The sequence below is a fragment of the Homalodisca vitripennis genome, chromosome 2 (assembly GCF_021130785.1).
Source record: "Homalodisca vitripennis isolate AUS2020 chromosome 2, UT_GWSS_2.1, whole genome shotgun sequence".
Lineage (NCBI taxonomy): Eukaryota > Metazoa > Arthropoda > Insecta > Hemiptera > Cicadellidae > Homalodisca > Homalodisca vitripennis.
The window spans coordinates 57502839-57527912 of NC_060208.1; the positions used below are offsets into that span (position 1 = coordinate 57502839).

Here is a 25074-nt window from a genome sequence, read left to right on the forward strand (position 1 = left end):
TTTACTGCATGGACTTTATTTGAAGAGACCGCCACATAAATAAATTGGCTATATAAGTTATAAATATTTTACTACGCCTTCTTTATTACTCTGGGGAAAGTAAAATCATAAAGTTCAAGTTCAGTTCCAGAATAAAATCAGTTTCTGATTATAGCTGAGGAAAACAAAAGAATTACATGTCTGGGTGGAAACTTTGAAGGCAGTTTAAAATATTGCATTAAACAAAATTTAGAGTTTTAAATTTATATATTAGACAAATTTTTTAACAATTCCTTATAACATGTTATGTGACAATTTGGTTCAATGATTTGATTATTTTTGGTGACCTCTTTATTATATTGCAGCTCAGATTCCAGTAATAATTAAGCATATTAAACAAGGAACCACAATTGTAACCAATTATAGAAAGTTTATTTTGGTCAGACTACAAATGGGTATGACCATTTTCATCTCAATCACAATGAAAACCTTTTTTGACCTAATGACTTTGGCAAACACTCTTCAAGACAATATACCTTGTGTTACATCTGAACATACATAGCCTACATCTTTTATCTGTGACACTATCAACATCCAATACTTTATATATGATAAAACTATTCAGTATGTTCATCACATTATTATCACCTCCTTCTACTACTAGTGTATTATCCTCCACCCCAGAATCCAGATTCCCTCCTGGTTCCCTACTTCTTTGTTAAGCGTGTAATAGGTTAAATTTTGATTATATTAAATATTATTGATTTTTCTGTATTTTGTAACAGTTTCCCCACTAAAATTCATAGCAATAACAATAATTTATATAGTCAAGAATACGTTAACACTACAAAAGTAATAGGTACACATCATGTTCACTTGGAAAACGTAATATGAGTGTGACAAGAGTATATAGTCACACAAGGGTTTTGGTGCAATTGAACATGTTTCTATTTATTTTTTGTTTCACACATATTGCAATTAATTTATGTTTCAAATATCACAATGATTTAGGTAGCATTGAAATCAGTAAGTTTTAAATTACATACATTTCTATTTTATTTTATTTTATCAAGTATCTTTGTAAACTCTCACAAGCCGTTCATTGTAAATGTATTAGGAGTATATACAGAGTAGTGTCCCAGAACCTTCTACCAACATTTTCAAGTATTATTCTTGGATTGAAGACAAACAAAAATACGATGTTAAAAATTTAGAAAACTCAATAATTACCCAAACATCCACCATTTTGTAATTTTCACATATCTTTAATTTGAGAACGGCTTATTATGTGGTACATAGCATCATAACCTAAAAGCCTAATTACTATAAAAGAGTAGGGTACGATAAGCGGACCCGGTTTTTTATATCAAAATTGGCAAACTACATGACTTAATCATAACCATTGATATAACCAATCGATACTAATTAATTATTTTGAACAATTAACTTAAATAATCTATATGAGCAGCTGTAAACACTTTCAAATAATACAAATAAGGTAATATTTCAAATTTCACATAAGTAACATTGTTTATTAAAAAATTACTGTCAATCTTAGGAAGCTTCACAACATTGCTTTAAAAGATGATTAGACATGTTTTTTGTGGCTTCAACATGTTGGGTTAGTACCTAAGAATCCATTATGTGAAATTTTTGGAAAGGAAACAAGTAACTGTGAGAGGAGCAAACATGGTCGTCTTCAGATGCAAAAAAGAAGGTAATGGTGCAATTTTAGTAAAAACGCACTGAAGAATAGTTTTTTTGAAGAGTCAAAGTTCGGACTGCGCAATATTGTGACTCTAATGTACTTCTTTTCCAGAAATCAGACAGATTACGATATTTTAATTCTTGAGTGTAGTTCGCATTTACACAGTCCATCAAGAAGTACTATATCTGGCTGGCTGTCGTTTTGCAGGGAAGTGTGTTTTGTGTGGATTGATGATCAGTTTAATAGGGAAGAAAAGCTTGGAGGTCCTGGAGTGGTGGTGAAAATTGATGAGTGCAAAATTGGAAAACGTAAAAATAACAAAGGGAGGTTGGTAGAAGGAACCTGGATTCTAGGTTTAATAGAAACTACACCGGAAGGACAAAAACATGGGGGTAGGTATATAATAGAGATTTGTCCTGAAAACAAACGAGATGCTAAAACTCTCATTCCTCTCGTATTAAAACACGTACAGCCTGGAACAACCATAGTCACAGATATGTGGAAAGCTTATTTTGAATTAAGTGATTGTGGTTTTGTCCATTTTACTGTCAACCATAATGAAAACTTTTTAAACCCAGCCACTGGTGCCAACACTCAAGACAGTTGAAAGTTTATGGAGAGCCGTAAAACACAGTCTAAGAAGTGGTATCCCAGCCGACCTTCTCGCAGATCACCTCTGTGAATATTTATATACAAGAGAGTTGTTATGTTCTAATTTATTTTTCTATTCCCAATGTTTGTTATCATTTCTTAATTATTTATGAGTATTGCTGTTTGATTGTTCTCGTTCTGATTCATTTAGTTCATGAGTTTCCCTAATTTTGTTTATACGAGGGGGTACCCAAAAAAAACCGGAATTATTTTATAAAAATTATATATTATCAAATTTTTTACAATACGATTTTATCTCTTTCAAAATAATCTCCATTACAACTAATACACTTGTCCCAACGGTATTTCCATTGATCAAAACATTTTTTGTAGTCATCTTTAGAAATGGCTGCAAGCTCGAGCTTCGTTTTTTTCTTAACCTCTTCAATGCTGTCAAATCGTTGACCTTTCAAGCCTCTTTTCATGTGTGGAAATAAAAAAAAGTCGCATGGAGCGAGGTCAGGCGAGTAAGGTGCGTGGGGCAGCGGAACCATGCCGTTTTTGGCTAAAAACTGCCTAACTGAGATGGCTGTGTGTGCCGGTGCGTTGTCGTGGTGGAAGAACCAGTCTCCAGTCTGCCACAAATCGGGTCTTTTCTGGCGAACACTGTTGCGCAATCTTCTTAAAATCTCCAAATAAAATGTTTGGTTGACAGTCTGACCTGGAGGAATAAACTCAGAATGAACAATGCCTTTAGCATCAAAAAAGCAAATCAACATGGTTTTGATGTTTGATTTGACTTGCCGACATTTTTTTCGAGATGTTCTTTCAGAAGGCGGCAAGTTTCAACTCGATGTGACTTTTGATGGTCAGTCAGAAGTCGAGGAACAAATTTGGCAGCAACCCTTTTCAGTCCTAAATCTCCTGTTAAAATTCGCTGAACCGAGCTCCAAGTTAACCCACTACTCTCTGATAGTTCCTCAATTGTCTGTCGACGGTCGGTGAGCACAAGTTCACGAATTTTCTCAACATTTTCGTCCGTTCGAGAGGTTGATGGACGTCCAGAACGAGGTTTGTCTTCAATCGACATGTCGCCATTTTTAAATCGAGCGAACCACTCGTAGACCTGAGTTTTCCCCATAGCATCATCTTTGTAAACTGTATTCAACATTAAAATAGTTTCTGCAGCATTTTTACCAAGTAAAAAACAAAATTTCACAGCTGCACGTTGTTCACTTAAACTTGCCATGACAAAAAACGAAACAAGAACAAAACAGGGTTAGCGAAAACAGTCACTACGAACGAACAGAATGCACTACGACAACGGAACTGGGGTCACTGAGCTCGCAATGGGTTGCACGACACACGCCTAGCGGCAGGAATGTGTACTACACGCTGCCGGCTGCCAGCAATACAATTCCAGTTTTTTTTGGATACCCCCTCGTATGTTCATTTATTATTTGTAACATCATTAAATTCATATTTTAATTTAAAACATATGATTGTTATTCGGGACTATAGATACTTTTATATCGATTGATAGTCTATGATTCGAGATGCGAATATTAGGTGTCGATGATTATATTTTTCGATATAAAAAAACCGGGTCCGCTTATTGTACCCTACCCCTATAAAATAATAATTTTTTACAGGCTTTATTTTTAGAATATCTTAAAACAACATATGATAAAATAGTAACAGAAATACATGTTAATTAGACAATTTAATTAAAAATCCAATGATACCAAACTTTTTTCAAATCAGTAGAGAAATAAGGAAGATAAAAAATCAAATTTTAAAAGTCTTGTATTAGACAATATCAACTGTCAATATGAGACAGCACTGCTTGTGAGAGACAGCTATAAGCTGTTTTAATTTTAGCTGCTTAACCAGCTGATTATAACATTATACATATTGTGAACTGTGGTCATAATACTGTTATCAATTGAAGGATTTAGATTTCTTTAAACAAATATATTGAAATTGAAATATGCATAAACCACAGTGGGACTGTGTTTACACAGGACTTCTAATTAATTTACACAAGGTTTTGTATTAGAACAGAGTACAAAAAAACTTAGATTAAAAGAACAACTTTTGCTACTGAACAGTTTCCTTCCAGTATTATGTAAGCCAAATATTTTTACTACTCGTTTGATTGTACACCATGAACCGTGTCATTAGAGTTAACCCAACATTTTCAAATTCGATTGTGTACTTTCTTTTGACATTGTTCTACATTTATATTTTTATTATAAAAAAAGGCTTGTAGCAGGTCAACATTTAAAAGTGGACCACAATTTTATATGTTTACCATGACTTTACTGCAGATGTAGTGTTAAAGGTTGTTTTAGCCCTACACGTAAATTGTAAACTTCTTATTGGACACCAAAACTGTCAAATAGATATCAAACAAATATTATTGATATATCACCTGCAATAAAATAAAACAAAAGCTATCAATGATTCAAATAATCAATATTAAATGTAGGCTATTATTTCCATCTAGTTCTAGTAGATTACGATAAGCAGATCCGATTTTGAAATCGAAATCAACAAACAATATTGCTAACAACAACAATCGAACTCATTAATTAATTTAAACAGTTAACTATTTTAAATCAACAATAAACAAATTTTTAGCTCATACATTTAATACTTGTTTAAAAAATTATTTCGTCTAAATAAAAATGACAGTTAACTTTAGAAAACTATACAAAATTGCAAGGGGGTCAAGTAATAAAAATAATACTAATAATTGTTTGTTTTCCAATTTCTTGATATAAATGTTTCTTTTGTGCTTACAGTGCCTTTATAATTTATGAGATTTTCAATATATTGGCCTATGTTAATCTTTTATATTTTTTATTCACTATGGACTGAATAAAAAAGTACAAACCACCGCTAATACAATAATATCATAGTATATTTTTATACCGCTTACGTTTAGTATAATCATCAAAACTAAGGTAACAGAACTGTCAATCTGTATCAACAGATAATTTAATTTAGTATTACAACATAATTTTATTTAGTATTACAATACCAATAATACTAGATAATCAATGTTTCACATTAAAAGAATTAATTTATATTATGCATAGGTAAATAACAAACTCATAATTATAATAAAGAAACTATAACCATCAAACAAACGATTGTGATGGGAAATAGACCAAATTCCATCAATACATAATATATAGAAACAATAACAGGAAACATAAAAATTTTACAGAACTAGGTTTTATCCCCTTCTCCAGGCAGCACTGCCAAAAACAGTTTGTCATTTTTTCAATGTTACATGAAGTTATTTTTAAATATCAAATAATATGTTTACAATATAAAAAATGTTTACAGTTGATCTAAATTATTTATTCAAATTAATTAATCAGTATCAGTTGGTCATATCAATGGTTGTAATCAAGCACTATCATTTATTAATGTTAAAATAAAATTCCAGTCCACTTATCATACTTAAGTTCAGTATTTAAGATATTTTTATATAGATTGATACTTGTGTTATTTGATTATGCAATATAAAAAAGGTGTCCGCTTATTACACTTTGTCCCTAATTTTACCAAGAACAAATAAAATAGGCTATCAAAAGAAGTAAAGTTAGTAAGAATAAACAAGACATTTTTATAAATTAAACGTATTTAATACTGTTTTCTGGGGTCACATCTTTCAGAAAATAGGAAATATGGAATCTCATGAAGTAACTTTACTTAATTGTGTAGGGATATCAGATTATGAACAAAACTAGATGTATGTTTTGACCCCTGTCTTGAGACAAAACAACTGTTTTTTTTTCTTTTTCTTATATTTAAAGAAGTTTGTTTTTTTAGTTGCAAGTTCCATAAGATACCAAATAAAACAATCAATTGCAAATATTGATAGTAGTCTGCTATATCAAATGAAAATATCAATATTATCAAATTGAACCTAGTACCGCTATTTTCATAAGTTTAAACATAATTTGTTTACAAAACAAATGACAGTGAAAATGGAAAAAATTCAAATGTTACAAATTACTGTTTCATTTATGAAAATATCTTATGCGCACAAAAGAATAAACGGTTTCTTTTTTCAAAAAAGTGTAATATTGAAAATAGTAAATTGTAGTGAATAGTAAATGATTATATGAAGTTGGAAATTAAAGAGTATGGATTGTTGGACCATTTGAGATATAACCTAAATTTGTAACCTAAAATTTCAATCATATTACCAGTTATTGTGCAATTATAGATAGCAACTGCCTAAAAATTCCTTCTGGGAATGAAAACATACCATTTTAAGAAATTGAGGGTAGGGTACGATATATTCGCATCTCAAACCCTAGACTATCAATCGATATAAAAGTATCTATAGTCCTCAATAACAATCAAATGTTTTAAATTAAAATATGAATTTAATATTTACAGTGATCAAACAAATTATTATTTGTTATATTATAACAAAAATTAGGAAAACTGAAGATGACCATATTTGCTCCTCTCACAGTTACCATTGTTTCTTTGCCACAAATTTTACATAATGGGGTTTTCGGTACGAGTCCAACATGTTGAAGCCACAAAAACAATATATTTTATTTATGTCTTATCATCTTTCAAAGCAATGTTGTGTAGGCCTAGTATTCTAAATTGACTGCCATTTTTAATAATTAAAATTACTTATGTAAAATTGAAATATTACCCAACCTGTATTATTTTAAAGTATTTACAGCTGTTGATATAGACTATTTAAGTTAATAATTCAAAATAATTAATCAGTATCGATTGATTATATTGATGGTTATGATTAAGTAATATCATTTGCCAATTTCGATATAAAAAACCGGGTCCGCTTATCGTACCCTACCCGAAATTGATAAAAGTGGATTGAGATCATTATAGCTAAAAGTGACTAAGTAAAGTGCAACCGCTAGTAAATGTAATGTATGCAATGAGCACATGAATATGAAAGTTGAAGATAAAAGGCTGTAGTTCCATTGGGGATGACAAAACAATTATTGATTGAATAACATTAATAGGCTGCAGTATAATAAAAGGCCACAATGATAATCTAATCAATTAGAAATATCTACACTATAGAATATAACATTTGACCTATACATATCCATAATTAATAATCGTCAGCTGTTCTTACTATACAGAATAATAATAATAATAATGTTTAGTAAAATCTCAAAAGCCTGTAACACAATTCAGTTTGACATTTTGTGAAACAAAGTGAAATCATGTGTATGGTATTTGAGTAATGGCCGCTGGAGATGGAAAATGCCGTTATTTGTCATTAACCTATTACCAAAATAACGTGGTGAAGTGGTATTACATTTCAGTAACTTTTTACTAGCTGATTCACTCTCGGTATTAGCATCATGCTGTTACTGAACTGATGTTACTAAGTTGCAAGCAAACTGAGTTAGCCTGAATCTACATTTGTAAGGATATTTACTCATAGTATTCAAAAATTTAACTGACCCACTAAAATTTAATATTTAGAGTAATACAATAATTAATTATAAACTTGTTATTTAAATGTTACACTTACAATTATTGTTTAGTATACACAAATTTATATAACTTATTACAATTTAATATTTAGACTAGCAGTATACTTTAAATGGACTACTTATAATTGATAACTGAGAATAAACACCTGAATGATGAATTAGTTGGGTTTGTTATCATTTTGTTCCAGAAATAAGTTTGTACAGATCAGTTTCTATTTTGTGATACATGATAATCTGATCTTTTGTTCCGTGTCTCTCCCGCTTAATCCAGCTCACTTCACTATATTATCAGAACTGGTCTGTTCATAGCCTCATTGACTGCACTAAATCACCTCAGCTTACTGGTTTCTAAGTAACCTAATACCAGAGAGACTTTACCGGAACACAAAATCATTTTGCACAACTGTTACTGATATAACAGGGTATTACTGGTTATCCCAGTATTAGGTTACTACTAAATAACAATGCTACTAATATTAATACTTTATATACCGCCCATCTTTAATGGCTACAAGTACAAAGACGATGTACATGTGTTATTTGTGTCACAAGGTGTCATGACATGTTTATCCTTTAAAATAATAATAAGTAAAATACAGAACACGATAAGTGGATCTGGTTTTTTATATCAATATTGACAAAAGATGTTACTTATTTATAACTATCGATATAATGAACTGATACTGATTTTTTAATCAACAATAACTAACTTTTATCAACTTTAAACATTCACATAATAAATGTATTGTCGTTTATAGACGAAAGTTGATGGAGGACCGTGAAACGAAGTTTAGAAAGTGGCATCTCAGCCGACCTGCTTGCAGATCATCTCTGTGAGTAAGTTATTTGTACAGAAGAGAAGTACAGTTTTTTTAGAGAGGAGCTTTTTCCTATTTCCAGTTCTAATTGTATGCATGATCATTAGGCTATAACTCCTTTATTATTTATAAGGTTGTCACTATGTGTATTATATTAACTATTTTAATTTCAAACATGATTGTTAATATAACTATAGATATGTTGATATTATTGATATATGAATAATATCATGTATCAATGATTGCACTAATCAATATAAAAACCGAGTCCATTTATCGTACATTGTACTTTTCCGAAGTAATTAAATGTTACACTCTTTTTTTTGGTTACACTCCATAAATATATATAGCCTAGACAGTTTCTTATTCATCATTAATATATTCTTTTTAAGTATATAATTACATCACCACCTTTTGAAGTAAAATCTTGCTCTTGACAGAGTAAAATGTACTTTTAAAAACACGTTTTCAAATGCTAACATGATAAATAATAAAGTTTTATACAGACATTTTCAATGCTTATATTTAACCCATAAATTGAATGTAACCAAACATAATATTAAAATCACCTCTACTTGATAATAATATGATAAAATACATGTTATTTTGATGTTAGACATAGATTGGGGCAGAGAATGATAAGTGGACTCGTTTTTTACAATCTTCGATATTGATCGAATAACAGAACTATCAGTTGATATCAACATATACCAAATAGTAAATTTAAAGTCACATGTTTCAAATTAATAGAAATAGCCTAGTTTAAACAAGTACGTTATTTCATAAATAGTAAAAAAAACCATAATAAAATATTAAGACAGGTGACAGGAAAAAATGTCATTTAAATAATAAAGAAAACTTAACAAACATCTTGAAACCAAGAAAGAAACAGTAAATCATATTTTAGTGTTATTTAGTATAGTTTTCTAAATTTAACTATCTTTTTATATAAAATAAGGGTATCAATTTACATTAACGTGACCATGGAAAGGTATGTTCATTTTTTTTTTCTGAAACTACAATTTTTCCTGAAAACAATATTGAAGAAAAAATTTGTCGGCAACAAAAATTAAAGGAGCTACGATTTTTTTAAATCCTCGGAAAACTCTGTTTTTGACAGTTTCCTATAACTCCGCGTCTGCTCAAACTCAGTATAGCCAGATTTTAAAAACCGATTATCATACCAACAACGAGAAATTATCGTACTTTTATATAAAATAATCGTACCAAACACATTTAATGAAAAAGTATGTTATGTTCGTATAATAAATTATGGTATAATTAACTTTTAGTTTGTTACTTGTATAAATTTGTCAAAAATATTTCATGGTACGATATTAACTACCCATTGTGTATCTTACCGGCACATAAAATCAATGAAATTATCGTACCTTTACCTCTAGCAACACTATCCATATTTGACAGTTTGGTATTACTCAAATAAAGAAGGGACGTCATTTTGAACTACCATTGTTCCTCCACGTCTATTCTTAACCTCCTAGTTCAGTAGTGGTAATGGCACACCTTTGTGTTCGATGTTCGGTATCTCACGTGGAAGCAATTCGTAAAGACGAGTCTGACTAATACGTTAATCCTGTCAACAATGCCTGCCCGCTGCGCAGTGCTGTGCACTGCTTGCTCTTTTAGAAAAAAAATTAACTCGAGCTTGCAAAAGTCGAATCCCAGATGACGTGATGCCCCTGCTCCTTAACGCAATAATGTCCGAAAGGCATTAATATAATACAATAATATACTTTCCCCCCAGTTCATATGCACCTGTGATAATAATACTTGACTATAAATGTCCAACCCATGACAAAAGTCCATTTTCCATGGTCACGCTAATGTAAATAAATACCAAAATAAGCTATTTATAGAACAAATTGTGTTTAGAATATATAAATGTGTGTATAGTTGGTACAGATGATTTAGTTATTGTTCAAATTAACTAGACTACTGGTTGAAAGTATTGATGTGTATAATAACTAAAATCATTTTAATTTAAATATAAAAATCTGGGTCCGCTTATCTTAATTTACCACAGGTAGATTTATAGCAATACAATTGTTTTAGTTACCAGTTACAGAAGTGCAGCCTAAAATGAGGTTAGAAATTACTTACCGCTACATTGGTTTGAGGTTATGTAATCTTACCTTCTCTTCGGTACGGCACTTTGAACGTCTTGAGGAATAAGATCACTTTTGTACTCATCGCTAGCAGCAGTTTCATTCATACCCAAATTTCCTCTGGCTACATTAATCCCCATCAAATGTCTGGCAATGACTTTTAATCTATCTTCAGATGTTTTCGACATAGTTCGTAAACTTGGTCTGAACTGGAAGTCCCGAATAATACAAAATAATATTTACACAATAACCTTTTGTTCTACAAAATAATACTTAGTTCAGTGTTTACATTCAACACAAACACCTAACCAAGTTATAGCAACACTTACACTATCAATTGTTAACCCAAACACAACCATTCACAAGTCACTATTTCTATGCTCAACTCCTACTACACTATCAGCACACTTCAGTTTTGCCCCACCCGGCAAACGAAAGCCTACACATTTACCAACAGAACTCCTTTCCTTTTTAATTACTAATATGCCCAGCCTATGCTACCAACCGACCTGCATGCATTTTAACTCCCACTCCCACATTGTGCTCCCTAATTTATACGGCTAGATTGTCATTAAAAAATACAAGGTTTACAACTACTGAACTACACACTCAGACCACAGTCACAACAGCGGCAACAATATGTACACAATAGATTATAGTATAAAACTTAAATAGGAAATACATGCTAAAAATCTATGTTAAATTTTACTTCCTGACTATATCACGTTGTGGTAGTGGTACTGTACTCCCTGCTGGAAACGGGAGGTAGTTCCTGGCAACTACCAACTACTGTCACCAATTTCAAGTTCATCATTTCTGTATTACAATTCTACCGAAAACTAATATTATTCTACTTAATTGTGTTTATTATCTTTAACCTATAATATAAATGGTTTAGGTAAACATTTATTGTTTAAACCATTAAACCTATTGTTTTAGTAATTTTATTGAAAGACAATTTACTAGCAGCTAGCTACCCGCAATTCACACGCAATTACCTACTGAGCAACAGGAACATCGTGGGCATATTTATTTTACATTACATTCTAAACACTCATGAGATAATTTACTGTAGGCTAAGACATTCCTCTCTCTTGATTCCTTTTTGTTTCAAGTTTAAAGAGCAGTTGTATTGAAGCTGTGGAGTTGGAAAGTGTGATGGTTTTTATAAGTACCTGTGAAACAACTTGAATTTTTCTATAATTTTTCATGATTATTGATTAAATGGCTGCAACGCTTCAGTAACAACTGAAATATTTTACGCCAGCATAGACGAATCCCTTAGTCAAAGTCCTTAGCTAAAAAACTAATTCACTTGCGACTTAATGAATTGCAGGGCTCTAGTCATTTTGAAATGAAAGTAGGTATACATTTTGGGTACATATGGTTACTGCGTTCCTGGTTAAAAGCTTCAGATGTCATGCGAAATCGCAAATGGATTTTATTTTAGGCTTTTATCTAGCTCGAATGAATTATATTTCCAACACCAGAGTTGAGTTTGCCTTGTTGCCCCGATCATGAATGTGTCGGGACCGGACTGAAAAGCCTACATGGGTCAAAGACCATGTACATACTTACGATCCTTGTAAATTACTTCTAGTCTCAGATATTCCTCGTGCCATCGTTGAATTTACCTTGTTTTCCAGATGAAACAAATACAAATACATGAATCTACTAGTCTGTGAATCTACATGGGTCGTAAAGCCTCTAATTTCGACCATTTTAATTAACTGTCAGTCTAAGGCATTCCGTTTCCAGAGTTCAGTACGTTTTTTTGCCCCGAAAAGAAAATATACACATACGCAGTTCTACGAAGTGTACTTTTGTAAAAAAAAAAAAAGAACTATGATGGGTTTTATAACAATCTGTAGTCAAAGTTAGACAGTAACTTTATCTTTGATATCTGTATTCCACTACTGAGCAAGTACTGCATACTTAATATTATTTTGCTAAAATTGACTTTTAAAAATACATTTTTACTATAACTTCCAAACTTTACTATCTGAACAATAGTTTGAATTAATAAGAATTGTTGTTACTTTCAACCTTGCTCTATGGTTTGAAGACTATAAATGGTCACAAATTTAAAATTGGAATTAAATTAACTAAACGTATTTTGTCAGCACACAGATTCTTTCAAATAATTAATAACATGTGATTGCATCAATGCATTTCTTATGGGAATCTTCACAGTTTTACATGCCAGTGAACGGAGCCCTGACGGAGAGAAAACTCCTTCCTTAGTGAGCCTCTATATAGGGCATAAGATAAGCCCATGTACCAAATCTCATGTTTCTATCTTTATTGGGTATTGCTGGTCGTTGATAACAGGACATCATCTTGAAACTATCTTTATTGATACGTTACATTGGAAATAGTCACTATCTAGTAATATTACACAAGTTCCTTGTCATTTAAATAAGACACCTTATTCTAATCTTATTATTGATATTTTTTATTTTAGGTTTTCAAATGAAAATGTTGGAAAGAGAGGAAATCTATTTGAGGAGCTGCTACATTGATACATCCCATAACTATTTTAATATTAAAAAACTCTTTTAAGGCATTTTAATATAAGTAATTAACTGCAGAATCCAATAATTTGCTAATATAATGCTTATATTCTTCAAATGTTCCGTAATAAATATTATTATTTGTTTTTATATTTAAAAATTGTAAATCACACAAAAACTATATAGTGGAGAAGGTTCAAATTTTGACTACCACTTTCTTTTTCACTTACTACATATCCAATACCAATTAAAAAGTAGTTTAATGACTTAGTAATAGCTGATATGGTTATAAATGAAATCCGATCACGTATATGATACAAAAATTTAACACTTATTAAAAATATTTTTATGTTACATGCGATTGAACTCTTGGTATTGGAATTGTAGTCTAAATTTCGACTACCTGCTACAAAATGCAAAGGAAATGAAAATAACATTGAAAATTCATAATATGTTTATTTATTATTTCACATAACACCAAAAATTTGAACATTGCTTACCACTATTGTTAATGGTAGCATATTATTAATGTAATGAACCTTTCACGATTGACATTTTATTTAAAAAATCACAGACATAAATGTCTTGGTCAGCTTCAGCACATTCATTATGTACCCAAACTTGATATATGATCCACATCACCCAGAGCTCTCCTTTGTGGTCATAGGAAAATTGACCTTGACAAAACATACATGTTGCATCATCATATATATTTTTTTTTAACTCAAACGTGGAAATTAAAATCACTCATGTTGTCGAAGACAATAGAGACATCAGCATCTTCAGAAGAACTGCCCCTATCAGGTTTCTCTTGTGCCTTTCCTTTGATGTTTTTCAGTAAGTAAATCATTACCCTTTTTGGTTTTACTCTTCTGTAAATGTAGGTCTTATCTCTTTTTAGCTGATTTTTTTCCGGATTAACGGTTAATGATTGTGTCAAGGCATCTTTGTATGTTGTGCCTGTTATGATACAAGTCCCTACAGCCTTATGTTCTCTGTTGCTTGCTCTTCGTTTTTTATGACACAGGGATGATATCATAAGGACTAACACTACTTTTTGAAGTGCTAGATTTATGGTCATTGTAAGGATCAACAACCAACGATTTGTGTGGCTTCCCTAAAAAAGGAGTTGGTTCAAGAGATGAAGATTTCGCTTGAATTTCCTCATTTGGATTTGTTGTGTGAGGACTGCATGTTTTAGCAGATTCTTGCACTGAAGCTAATTAGTCAGCATCTGTGAAAATATTCTTGTTCATTGGAAATATGCCTGTTTTTTTCGAAACCATTCTTTGCTATCTCCCCAGTTTGCAATTTAAATATGCCTTTCCAAACAGTTCCGTCAAATCATTATAAATGGTCATGCTCGCTTGACGGATTTCATTGAGAAAAGTACTGTTGGAAATGTTATACAAATTGAAAAATAGTTACATTTTTTATAACTGATGCAAAACTGAAAGTTGATAACATAAAGCTGATACCTTTCAACTGACAAAATCTTTATTCCTCCCTGCTTGTGCAAGCATACCTATAAAGTAATCCTGCTTACTTATGTGTTGACGGATATTGTTTCAAAAGGTACCGTTGGAATTGTTAAGAAAATTAATAGTTGGTATCTTGTACATTTGTTATAACTATACTGGTGTATTTGTTATTTTACTTTAAACATTTCCAACAGATGCCATTTTGCTAATATTAAAGCAAAACACACCATTATTTTTTTATCCTTATGTATTATACGTTTTCCCCATTTTTTTAATAATACTACGTATGTGCAAAGTTTGCTATCTGTACCTTTACTCGTCCTAGAGATATTGATGTTTTATACAAAATAGTGACTAGCAGCTAACCAACATACTTCTTAACCTATGTTTATGGGGCATTTTTTGTTTGGAATAATGAGTACTGTCGGCCACAGAAGTTTGTGACACCCTTTTGTGAACACCTGTATATAATTATTATATATAAATACTTATATTTATTTTTATAATTTTAGTTAAATAGCAATTATCTAAAATAGTATTTAACCTTAAGTAACATGTAGAAGAACTAGTTAAATATCTTAATATTTACTTGAATAAATTGTGCTGACAAAAATGTTACAAAATACAAATTTTGGGCCTTGTCTTTATTGTTATATCAAACAACTCATACTATCTGCTTATCACTAATAAAAAATGTGCACACTAAAATTTGTAAAAGATTTGTTGGTCCTCAAAGGGTATATACTTATTTATTTAATTATAAGTAAATAGTATTTTAGAATTTTTATTAATATATTGATAAAGACATCATCGACGTAATGTGCAATATAATCAAAATAATTGTAAATCAATACAATCATAATTAAGTAATTCATGTAATTGATACTACATTCATTTATAATAAATCTAAGTTTTGACTTGTTCTATTTCCGTAAATACGTGTCAATAGAATAACAGGTTTCTTATTCTTATTTAAAAACAATGCCTAAATTCGCTATTTAAAATAAATTAAACAAGTGGATGGCCATAGACCTACTACAAACGTTCTCAGGAATATAAATATTTCTTTATAATAGTATTAGTAGTCTCCATCTGAGAGAGGTACAGAATGTACCTATCGATTAGTCAAGACACTATATGTTTATGTGAATGTGTTTTGATTTTGTGTTGCAATGATAATTAATTATAATGCGTTAAATTGAAAGAAAGAAATTAAAAGATATTAGATTATCCAGAACTATTAATTTTTATTCCCAATTAACTATTCAAAGAAATATATAATTGAACAGTTTACTTACTTTTTCAGAGAAACGACCACATTTTTTTAATGAACACTGTAATTTTAATTTTTTAAGTGAAGAAACTTATTAATGGGAACATATACAGAACTGTTATTTATGAAACATTACGACAAAATAAAATAAATAATACTTAGATGAGTCAAGCAGGACAGGAAGTTGACTCCATCTTTTGACAACTGCAGTGACTTGCTCTACAGGATACTACATAGTAGACAGCTGAATTAAAAACAAGTTTTCTGTTTGAACAATAATTGATTGTTCAGCTACTGAATAAGCTGTAACTGAGTTTCTTGTATTATTGAGGGAGGCAAGTCATAATAAACTGAACTTCAAACCTGACCTATCATTTGGTAGATAATATTATATGAACTGTTTACTCTGTTGTAATTTTTAACTTTAGAACATTACACTGCATATTATTGATACAATTTCTGTAATTAATATTTGAGCTGGTTGTTTATACTGTTGACAAATATGCTTTGAACAATAAATAAATGTAGTTCAAGGAAACTATCAACTTCGCAACCCATATTGTTTTATTTATTTATATATTTTAAACATAGCATCATATAAAGCACCACATAATTTAGTGCCTGTGTAGAGGAATTTTCTTTTTTGACATACTGATCTTAGCTCATTCTGAATTGGAAGACAAACTAATGGCACAAATTGACAAATGACACTAATGACAAATTCTGAATTGGACAGAGAAAATAGCAAATTTTGTGTTCTTCTCAATTTAACTTAAAACTCAATGCCACCTACCTGCAAGTAGGACTATACCCACAACTGCCACTTCTATTGATATTTTATGTACTAACCTACTTTTTAATGATTTTGACATAACAATCCATGAAAACTGTTTCAGATCACTCTGGGCAACTTTATACTGTTAATTTCTGCTCAACAACAACATAACAAACAACATTGACCAAAAGAAACCTAAGTCATGAGAAACTATCTGCTTTAAATGACCTTCTTGGAATTCGGAATTCACGGAAACAGGTCTATCAAGCTCAAAACTCTGAAGATGCATATTCCAACTTTATAGGGACTTGGACTACAGCTCTTAATACTATATGTCCACCTTTAACAAAAAAGTATAATACTAAAAATAGAGCTAAAGTTGCTTTCAATCTTGAAGTAAATGAGCTACGAACATCTTTTATTCAAGCCCATGACAGTTTTTTAGTTACTGGCCAAAATGAAGACAAAGCAATAGCTGCACACAGAAAGAAAACCTATGACCTAAAATTAAAAAGTTTATGTAAAGAAGCTAATCATTGTATTGCTGAATCAAGAAATAAAAGCAAAGCTATCTTGGAAGTCATTAGTAGTCAAAGATCAAGCGAAAGGGACGTTCCAGATTCTGACTGGAGGTAAAATTTCTGACGATTTCATAGAAGATCTTTTTACTGTAGCCGAACAGTTTAATTCTTATTTTACAACAATCACAGAAGAAACCCTAAAACTTAATAAGGATACAAGTACTACTAATTTTTTTACATACAATAACATAATTGAAAAAGAACTTCTTTCATTTAACGTAGCATCCAATGATGAAGTGTTGAACATCATCAATTCTTTAAAAATGTCTTCCTCCTCACGTTACGATGAAATTTCACTAAAAATGTTAAAGTTCTGCAAGCATGTGACTTGTCAACCTTTAACTGATGTCATCAATAAATTCTTGACGCAGGGAGTTTTCCCTCAAAATTGAAATTGTCTAAGGTTTATCCACTACACAAAAAAGGAAGCAAGCATGACATAAAAAACTGCATACTGATTTCCTTAGTTCCAAATGTGTCTCCTTGCAATGGTAAGGCTTAAATATCACATAACAGGACCACCTGAATTAGAGAGAGTGGATGTACAAAACATCTAGGTATGTTTCTTGACCAGAGTGGCATAAAGATAATCTCTGCTCAAAACTAAGCCGTGCCATCTTTGCCCTTACAAAAATTAATGCAACTGGCACATGAACCGCCTTAAGAATTGCCTATTTTGCACTTTTTGACTCTCAATTGTGATATCGAATCATTCTATGGGGTGGCTCCTCGATTGGCAATCTCCAAAGGATATTATTTCTTCAAAAGCGAGAAATAAAAGTTATGATTCAGTTCTTTTCACTACTTATTTATCTTGTGACAAATATTCTGTTCTCAAAGATTATGAGTTCTATTCTATATTCTATTCTATCTGGCTATTTCTTTCTGCTTAGAGTTTCAAGCTAAAAATATAAAAAAACTTCATATTTTACTATTGTATGTATGGTATAATATGTATATAGATTAAAATTAAAACACAACACTTCTAGTAGACAATTTAATATTTGATCAATATCTAAAAAAATAATTTGTATTATTAATCATCTACAATTACACTGCCAGTACTTATCTATCACCTTACTAATAGAATGACTAAATCGTTTACTAACACTAAACATTATTATCACTACAATACATGTGTTACGTATTTAGAGATTTGAGATAAACTATGAAATATAATTAAAAAAAACTCAAGAATATATACTTCACAATAAACTACATTTATAACAACAAACAATAATCATCACAAAATAGACAAAATCTGCAATGCTAAAAAATAAACTACATTTATAGCAACAATTATCACAAAACAGACTAAATCTAAAATGCTAACGTAAATATAGATTCATAGGAATGATGATAGTTTACTCTATAGTTATACCAATATATATGTATAGTAAAATATGAATATTACATGGACACCTAATGTATGGTAATATAATATTGTATTAAAATAGTTTATCTGTATCCAATACTGCTAAAACTCAGTCTTCTTATACTTAACCTTTAATTTTTGGACATGTTGAACAGATACTGTATTAAAATACTCTATTTCAAGGTAATTCAATGCACTAAACATAACTATTTTCACTTTTAACTAATTTATTTTTAATTGTTATTAATAAATGAGACAGTTAACCCTATAAGTGGCAGTCATTTTTGGTCTCAGTGGCAGGCCGTTTTCGGGTAAATTGCCGTGATCGTTAAACTTATTTTTAGAAAATATTGTCTAAGTGATAACCTAGCAACATTATATATTTTTGTTTTCCTTATGAACTATAGAATAAGAATAAATATAATATTTGGTTCCTTACCCTTATTTTCAGATGAATATCATTATAGATGTGTAAAAATTTTTTTTTTTAGAAAATATAATTTTTAAGTTTTACTGTCCGTCACTTTGAATCTACTGGAGCTACAAAATAATGTTAAATTTACAGAATATACACAATGTTATTCTAAACAAATTACTTCCTATACATTTTTTTCTATTTACAAGAACAAAAAAAATTAGATGGGAAAAACTAAATCTATGTACAAATTGGTTTTATTTACTCCGAGTCACTAGATGGGGCTTGTCTTTTCCTCCCAGTAGTGTAGGCCCTATAATAGTGGCTTAGTTTGTCATAGCACAGTATATTTCGTAAATATAAAACAGGAATTGTCTTATCGCAAACCCCTCCCCATCCAGACAGAGGTCAAAGTCGAGCGGTCTAGTAGATAACGTGACTACAGAATCTCGCCGCCCATTCAGCTAGTGCGCCGCATTCTTGTACTTTCGTGCCGAAGTGTCTGTCGAGTGCGTCGCTTTGTTGTACTTCCGTGTTTTACTGTGTGTGTAATAGATTAGTGATGGGTGACACTACGAGAATTTGGGATTTACCCAGGAGCGAAGAGGGGGCCATTCGTTTTTTACAAGATCATGACTAGTTGCCTAAATCTAAAATATGCGTGGCGGTCGGCAGTTGCAGCTGAAGGCGGAAATCCACTACACTCACTCATCCTTGATATTGCTGCATTCTGGGCGTCACAGGAAACCCATTAACAATTGATAATCGTTATAAGTTTGTAATTTTGTAATTGAAGAGTTACGTTTTCATTCTATAATGTTTTTTTCTATCAATTTATATGTTTGTGTTCCTCATACTGGTGGAGTCGGTATAATTCCAAAGTACCCCCAACATTTTCCATGACGAACGAATAACCTAAACATTTACCGGTAACACAAACAACGCGATACACAATAATATACTGACAATAACAGTACGCAAAGTCGCCAAACAAAACAGTGACGAGACGAGTAGACAGCTGTTCTCTCGTCTGCCGCCAGGTCAAACGAAAACTGTTGGATTCATTTAAGCCAGCAAACATTAGTAACATGAATACACACTATACTATATGATATCTATAGGAAATTTCATGGAGAATACGATAGTTCAAACTAGGCCTGAAAATAATGGACGGTTGCGGAGAAACAGCCTTAAATGTGAAGCGATGGCTGTGACGGCGCTTGCCACTTCACGGAGGCGTGAATCATACGTCTCAGATGGCACTTGCCACTTATAGGGTTAAGGACTCTCATATATTCAGTCTTTGTCAATGTAGTAAAAAAGTAAATTCGTAAGTATAAATTGGAAACTCGCATTCAATGTTCCTAAATTAGTTCAAATTCGTGTTAATATCAATATTACAATGTAAATGTAGGATTTTTATTTTGACAAATCATGTTGTCAGGTTGAAGGTTACATTTAACCCATGATAACTACTAATTAGGTAAATTAAATGCACCATATTTTAATAAAAATCACATAACACATAAACACATAAATCATAATAATTTATGGTGAAAAACTTTTATATATATAAAGAAATAAGAAAATTGATATGTGTATAACTAAAACTAGATAAAACAGCCAACTAAAAGTAACTCTAAAATTGGTAAACTAAGTAATTATAGTTTTATCTTTACACTCTAGATCAGGAGTCTCCAGGCTACAGCCCGCGGAAACAGATTTTTTTCTCGCCCGCGGAAAGCTAGCATACTGACAAAATATTTTTATTTGATATTATATATATTTTTTAAGCATTTTTGCCATTAGCTCATCCTCATTCATACCAGTACTCATCTCTCACTTGCCACTTCTTTTCTCAATAATTTTAAAACTTGATAAACAAGTAGTGATCAACCACTGAGTGATAGATAGTAAGTGGTTAGCACGGATTGTACATGTACAGGCAGAAGCTCGGCGCTGTTGTACTCTACCCTGTCCATACCTGAGGCAGAACCAAAATAACCTAGTCACGTCAATCTTGTCAGTCATTTTGCAGTGTTAGTTACAATTACAACTTGTGAGAGTATAAGTTGATGTTTCCCATAGTGCATAGTGATCGTGGACAGTGTATTTTATATTTCTGTTTTATTACTCACAAAAATGGTTCTAAAAAAAGAAAAGTTGACTTTTAGTGCCGTGTGTTTAATAAACAATGGGTTCATGACTATTTATGATCGATAACACTAATAAAGCGTTATGTCTTATTTGCAACGAGACTGTCGGTGTTCTCAAAGAATTTAATGTCCGTAGACATTATGAAACAAAGCATAAGAGCATGTATTCCAATTTAACAGGCAAACTAAGAGAGGAAAAATTGCTTTTTTGAAAAATTCGCTTTTAAATCAGAACAAAATTTTACCAAGCAGTCTTAACAAAATGAGACTGTTGTAAAAGCAGGTGGTGTGAACAGTGATTTTAAAATCACAGAAGTAGAGTTTCTGCACCAAAATATTGTTGGCCCGCCTTACATTGAAAACTTTACAATGTGGCCCTTCAGTAAAATAGGTTGGAGACCCCTGCTCTAGATTAATACTCTTAATTAATAAGAGTGGAATCTCTTACCACTCTTAATATTTATATAGGATTTAGTACTTATAAACAAAATCACAATATACTGGTCTGACTGTATTAAAACTTCACCTAGTTTTCTCTCTTGAAAGGACCCTTATCATCTCATTTACATAAGAATGCTAAAATTGGTTGTAAATCATGTCCAGCTAACATGAGAAACAAGGTCACTTCTTGTCAAATGCAATATCCAGGACTAGATAGCTGAAACACACTCATCCATCGTTGTATGATCAGACCTCCTGTTGAGACCCCTGCATGTCTAAGTGTGTACAGACTCACACAGATGGTCCGTAAATTTCTCTGGGAGCCACATGAATTGTCGAACTTCTTCCACACTTGATGGACAGCAGTGCTGGGGCCGGTTTTCTACCAGAGAATTTCGGATTCTGATCATCATCTGTGGACAAGGAACATTATGATGAAACTATTGGGAGGCAAAAAGTGGGGGATTAGATCCAAAAATTGATCGTTCTGGCTAGATAGACAGTAGAGGAAAGGATTCAGACCCACAGGAACATTATTCTCCAGCTGAATAGATGTCAAACTACTGTGATGAGAAATGTGAGCTTGCTATTAGTTTGTAAGCCAATAGACTTATAACAGATGCTGCCTTACCATCAGCAAGTAATAATTTAACAGAGGATTCAATTAAATTAGTTTATTGCCGTTAAATAACATAATTATGTTACAATAGGCTTTGTCACATAGGTCAATTAAATGGTAACACAATGATATAAAAAATAGTAGGCATTTAACTTCAGTGTAAATTTGATGTAAGATAATTTGTTGTTTATAAAATGTGTTTAAAAAGTTACATAATATAACAATTAACAAACATAACAATTAATAAATACAACAAATAATAAAAAATATAAAATATGAGAATAAATTATGATATATAAATATTACACCTAAAATATTATTTCATCTAATGAAAAGTAGAATTCGTCTAAACTATGAAAAGCTTTTTTTGTAAACCATTTCTTAAGAACTAATTTAAAACTATTTACAGACAAAGACTTTACATTTAGAGGTAATTTGTCAAAAAATGTCCCCAGGCTTACTGTACCTACAATCGTTAGAACTAATGCTTTCTCTCAAATCTGGGTGAATTTCTCCAAAAAGTTCATTCTGAAACAATTGAAGAAAAATAATTCTCCTGGCTTAATCGAAAGAAAGGTAGATCTCACATGTGGCTGTCATCTAGAAATGTCAAACTGAAGATGCATTTTTAGTTTAGACTTTTAAATTGTAAAACACAGATGGTACGATGACTTACAAGGTTGATATGCTTAATACTTGACATCTCCATTCATTGCCTGACAACTGTCAGATTGATTACAGCCTGACTTGATGTCTTGAATGTGCAGATAGCCTTGTGTCTTGTGATTTTGCTAAAACCTGATTCTCTCTCTTGTGCTTTTCCCTCTTGAAACCCAAGTGTAAACATTTTATAGACATTGTTGTAAAAAAAATTAAGATGAAGATATTTCGGGTTCCTTACAATGCTGCTATTTTTTCTTGGGTTATTTTTCTAATTTCACGGTTATAGCTCTTTAAAACTCACTGAAGAGAGGACAAATTTGATCACTGAGGAAAAATGACACAAGATAAGGACAAACAATTTTTATGGTATGTATATTGAATTATGACTTCGGAAATGGCACATTTTTAATAGAAAGTAATTTAGGTAAATAACATTTCTTAATGAAATATAACTTTTATTAACTAAATGTAGGCTATTCTAATTAATCATGGTTTAAGAATATTTGTTTTTTACTAATATGAAGAAACACATTATTCCTCTCAGATACATTTAACATGATCATATATAAAGTAAAAAGTGATAACATTCAGTCATTTTTCTGTGGGGACGATTTCAAATTATTACTTAAAATACTCACAATTTCTCATGGGCTTCTTACTGTTTTCTGGGATGTTAAAAACGGCTGAGACTAAAATATATTGTGAAAAACTACAAAAATTTAACTTAACTGATCATTTATTGTATTACCATAAGCTGGATTGGACCCTCTGTTACCTTTCTGTTATATATATAATCCCAAGATTTTAAACCTCTATATTATGTGCTGATGATGCCATTCTAAGAGTTTAAATTCTGTAAAAACTATTTCCCTCTATCAAGGCAGGATATAGTGTATAGAAGATACCATACCATGTGTGAGAAAGAGAAAAGTTGAGAAAGAGCACTGAAATATACCATGGTGAAAATAACACATATATATTGCAAAAAACTAAAATAATATTGCAATGTTTGGTCATAGCTTATATTACTTTTTTATATTTTATGACATACATTGAACTAGTTTAGTCAATTTATGACTCAAGTCTTCTTTCTTTCAACCCAATATTTCTGCATCCTTTCCAAGTTTAAGTTTCTTTCCTTGCCCAGATTAACTCTTCCTAGTTACAGCTTTATAATATATGAAAGATAAAATTCATACAATTTATATGTTTCTAGTGGCTGCCATGCCATATAAAATCATCTGAATGCAATACAATTTTAAAATCAAAACAACAATATATATTGCATATTCTTATTGTTCATATAGAAGTTAAAGATAAGGATATGCCACACCACGTGTTATGTAACTGGCTTCGCTGAGATTGCTTGCAAAACTTCAAATCTATAATTCATTTAATTTTAAAGATGTTCTGCAGGCAGACAGATACAAAATAATACAGAAAAGAAATCAACATAAAAATTACATTCAGCCATCATGGCTACCCATAAAACCAATGTAAAAATATCCAGTAGTGCTCGGCCACACCTGATGGAGTGACGTGCACTATCAGCAAACTAAATGTAGTCTATATAGAAGTAAAGCTTCATGCAAAATTTCAAGTCTATTGGTCATTTTGTTTTCAAGATATCGTGCAGGCAGACAGATAAAAATATAAAATTGTCCAGTCTCTTGATTACTAGACTTCACTGATGCTCAGCCAGTTATACAGTTACATTTTAATCATCAAAATTTTGGTTGCCAAAGATTCCATAAATTTTTATAACAATTAAATTACAGTAGTCCAAAAATTTTTTCAATATTTATAAGTTTTTTATATAGTTTCAAGTATCAATATGCTCAACAATCAGAACTCAACTATATTGATAAAATTAACATTAAATATTGTTAAGAGTTTTGTTAAAATTTAACAAAATTTTTTAATATTTAATATTGTAAATTCTCTGACACAGTTCATGTGTACACCATGAGGGAAAATATAAAGATGACATTCTTAGAGACAAGTATAACTAAGAAAGATTAAACTTCTACAGCTGACTGAAACTATC

General features: G+C 31.1%; 2 protein-coding genes across 4 annotated transcripts in view; both read right to left on the reverse strand.

Moving 5' to 3' along the window:
- The window catches only part of LOC124354016 (alkyldihydroxyacetonephosphate synthase-like), a 44662-nt gene extending 33469 nt beyond the window's left edge, over positions 1-11193 (reverse strand). Inside the window, exon 1 of the mRNA XM_046804140.1 lies at positions 10763-11193. Coding sequence (XP_046660096.1) covers positions 10763-10923 — 161 coding nt within the window. The 5' untranslated portion in view covers positions 10924-11193. The remainder of the gene's footprint in view (positions 1-10762) is intronic.
- A 9217-nt stretch (positions 11194-20410) lies between these two features.
- LOC124354018 (cryptochrome-1) overlaps positions 20411-25074 on the reverse strand; it is a 30874-nt gene continuing 26210 nt past the window's right edge. For all 3 annotated transcript variants that reach the window (XM_046804142.1, XM_046804141.1, XM_046804143.1), the window contains exon 10: positions 20411-22158. In XM_046804142.1, coding sequence (XP_046660098.1) covers positions 22021-22158 — 138 coding nt within the window. In that variant the 3' untranslated portion in view covers positions 20411-22020. The remainder of the gene's footprint in view (positions 22159-25074) is intronic.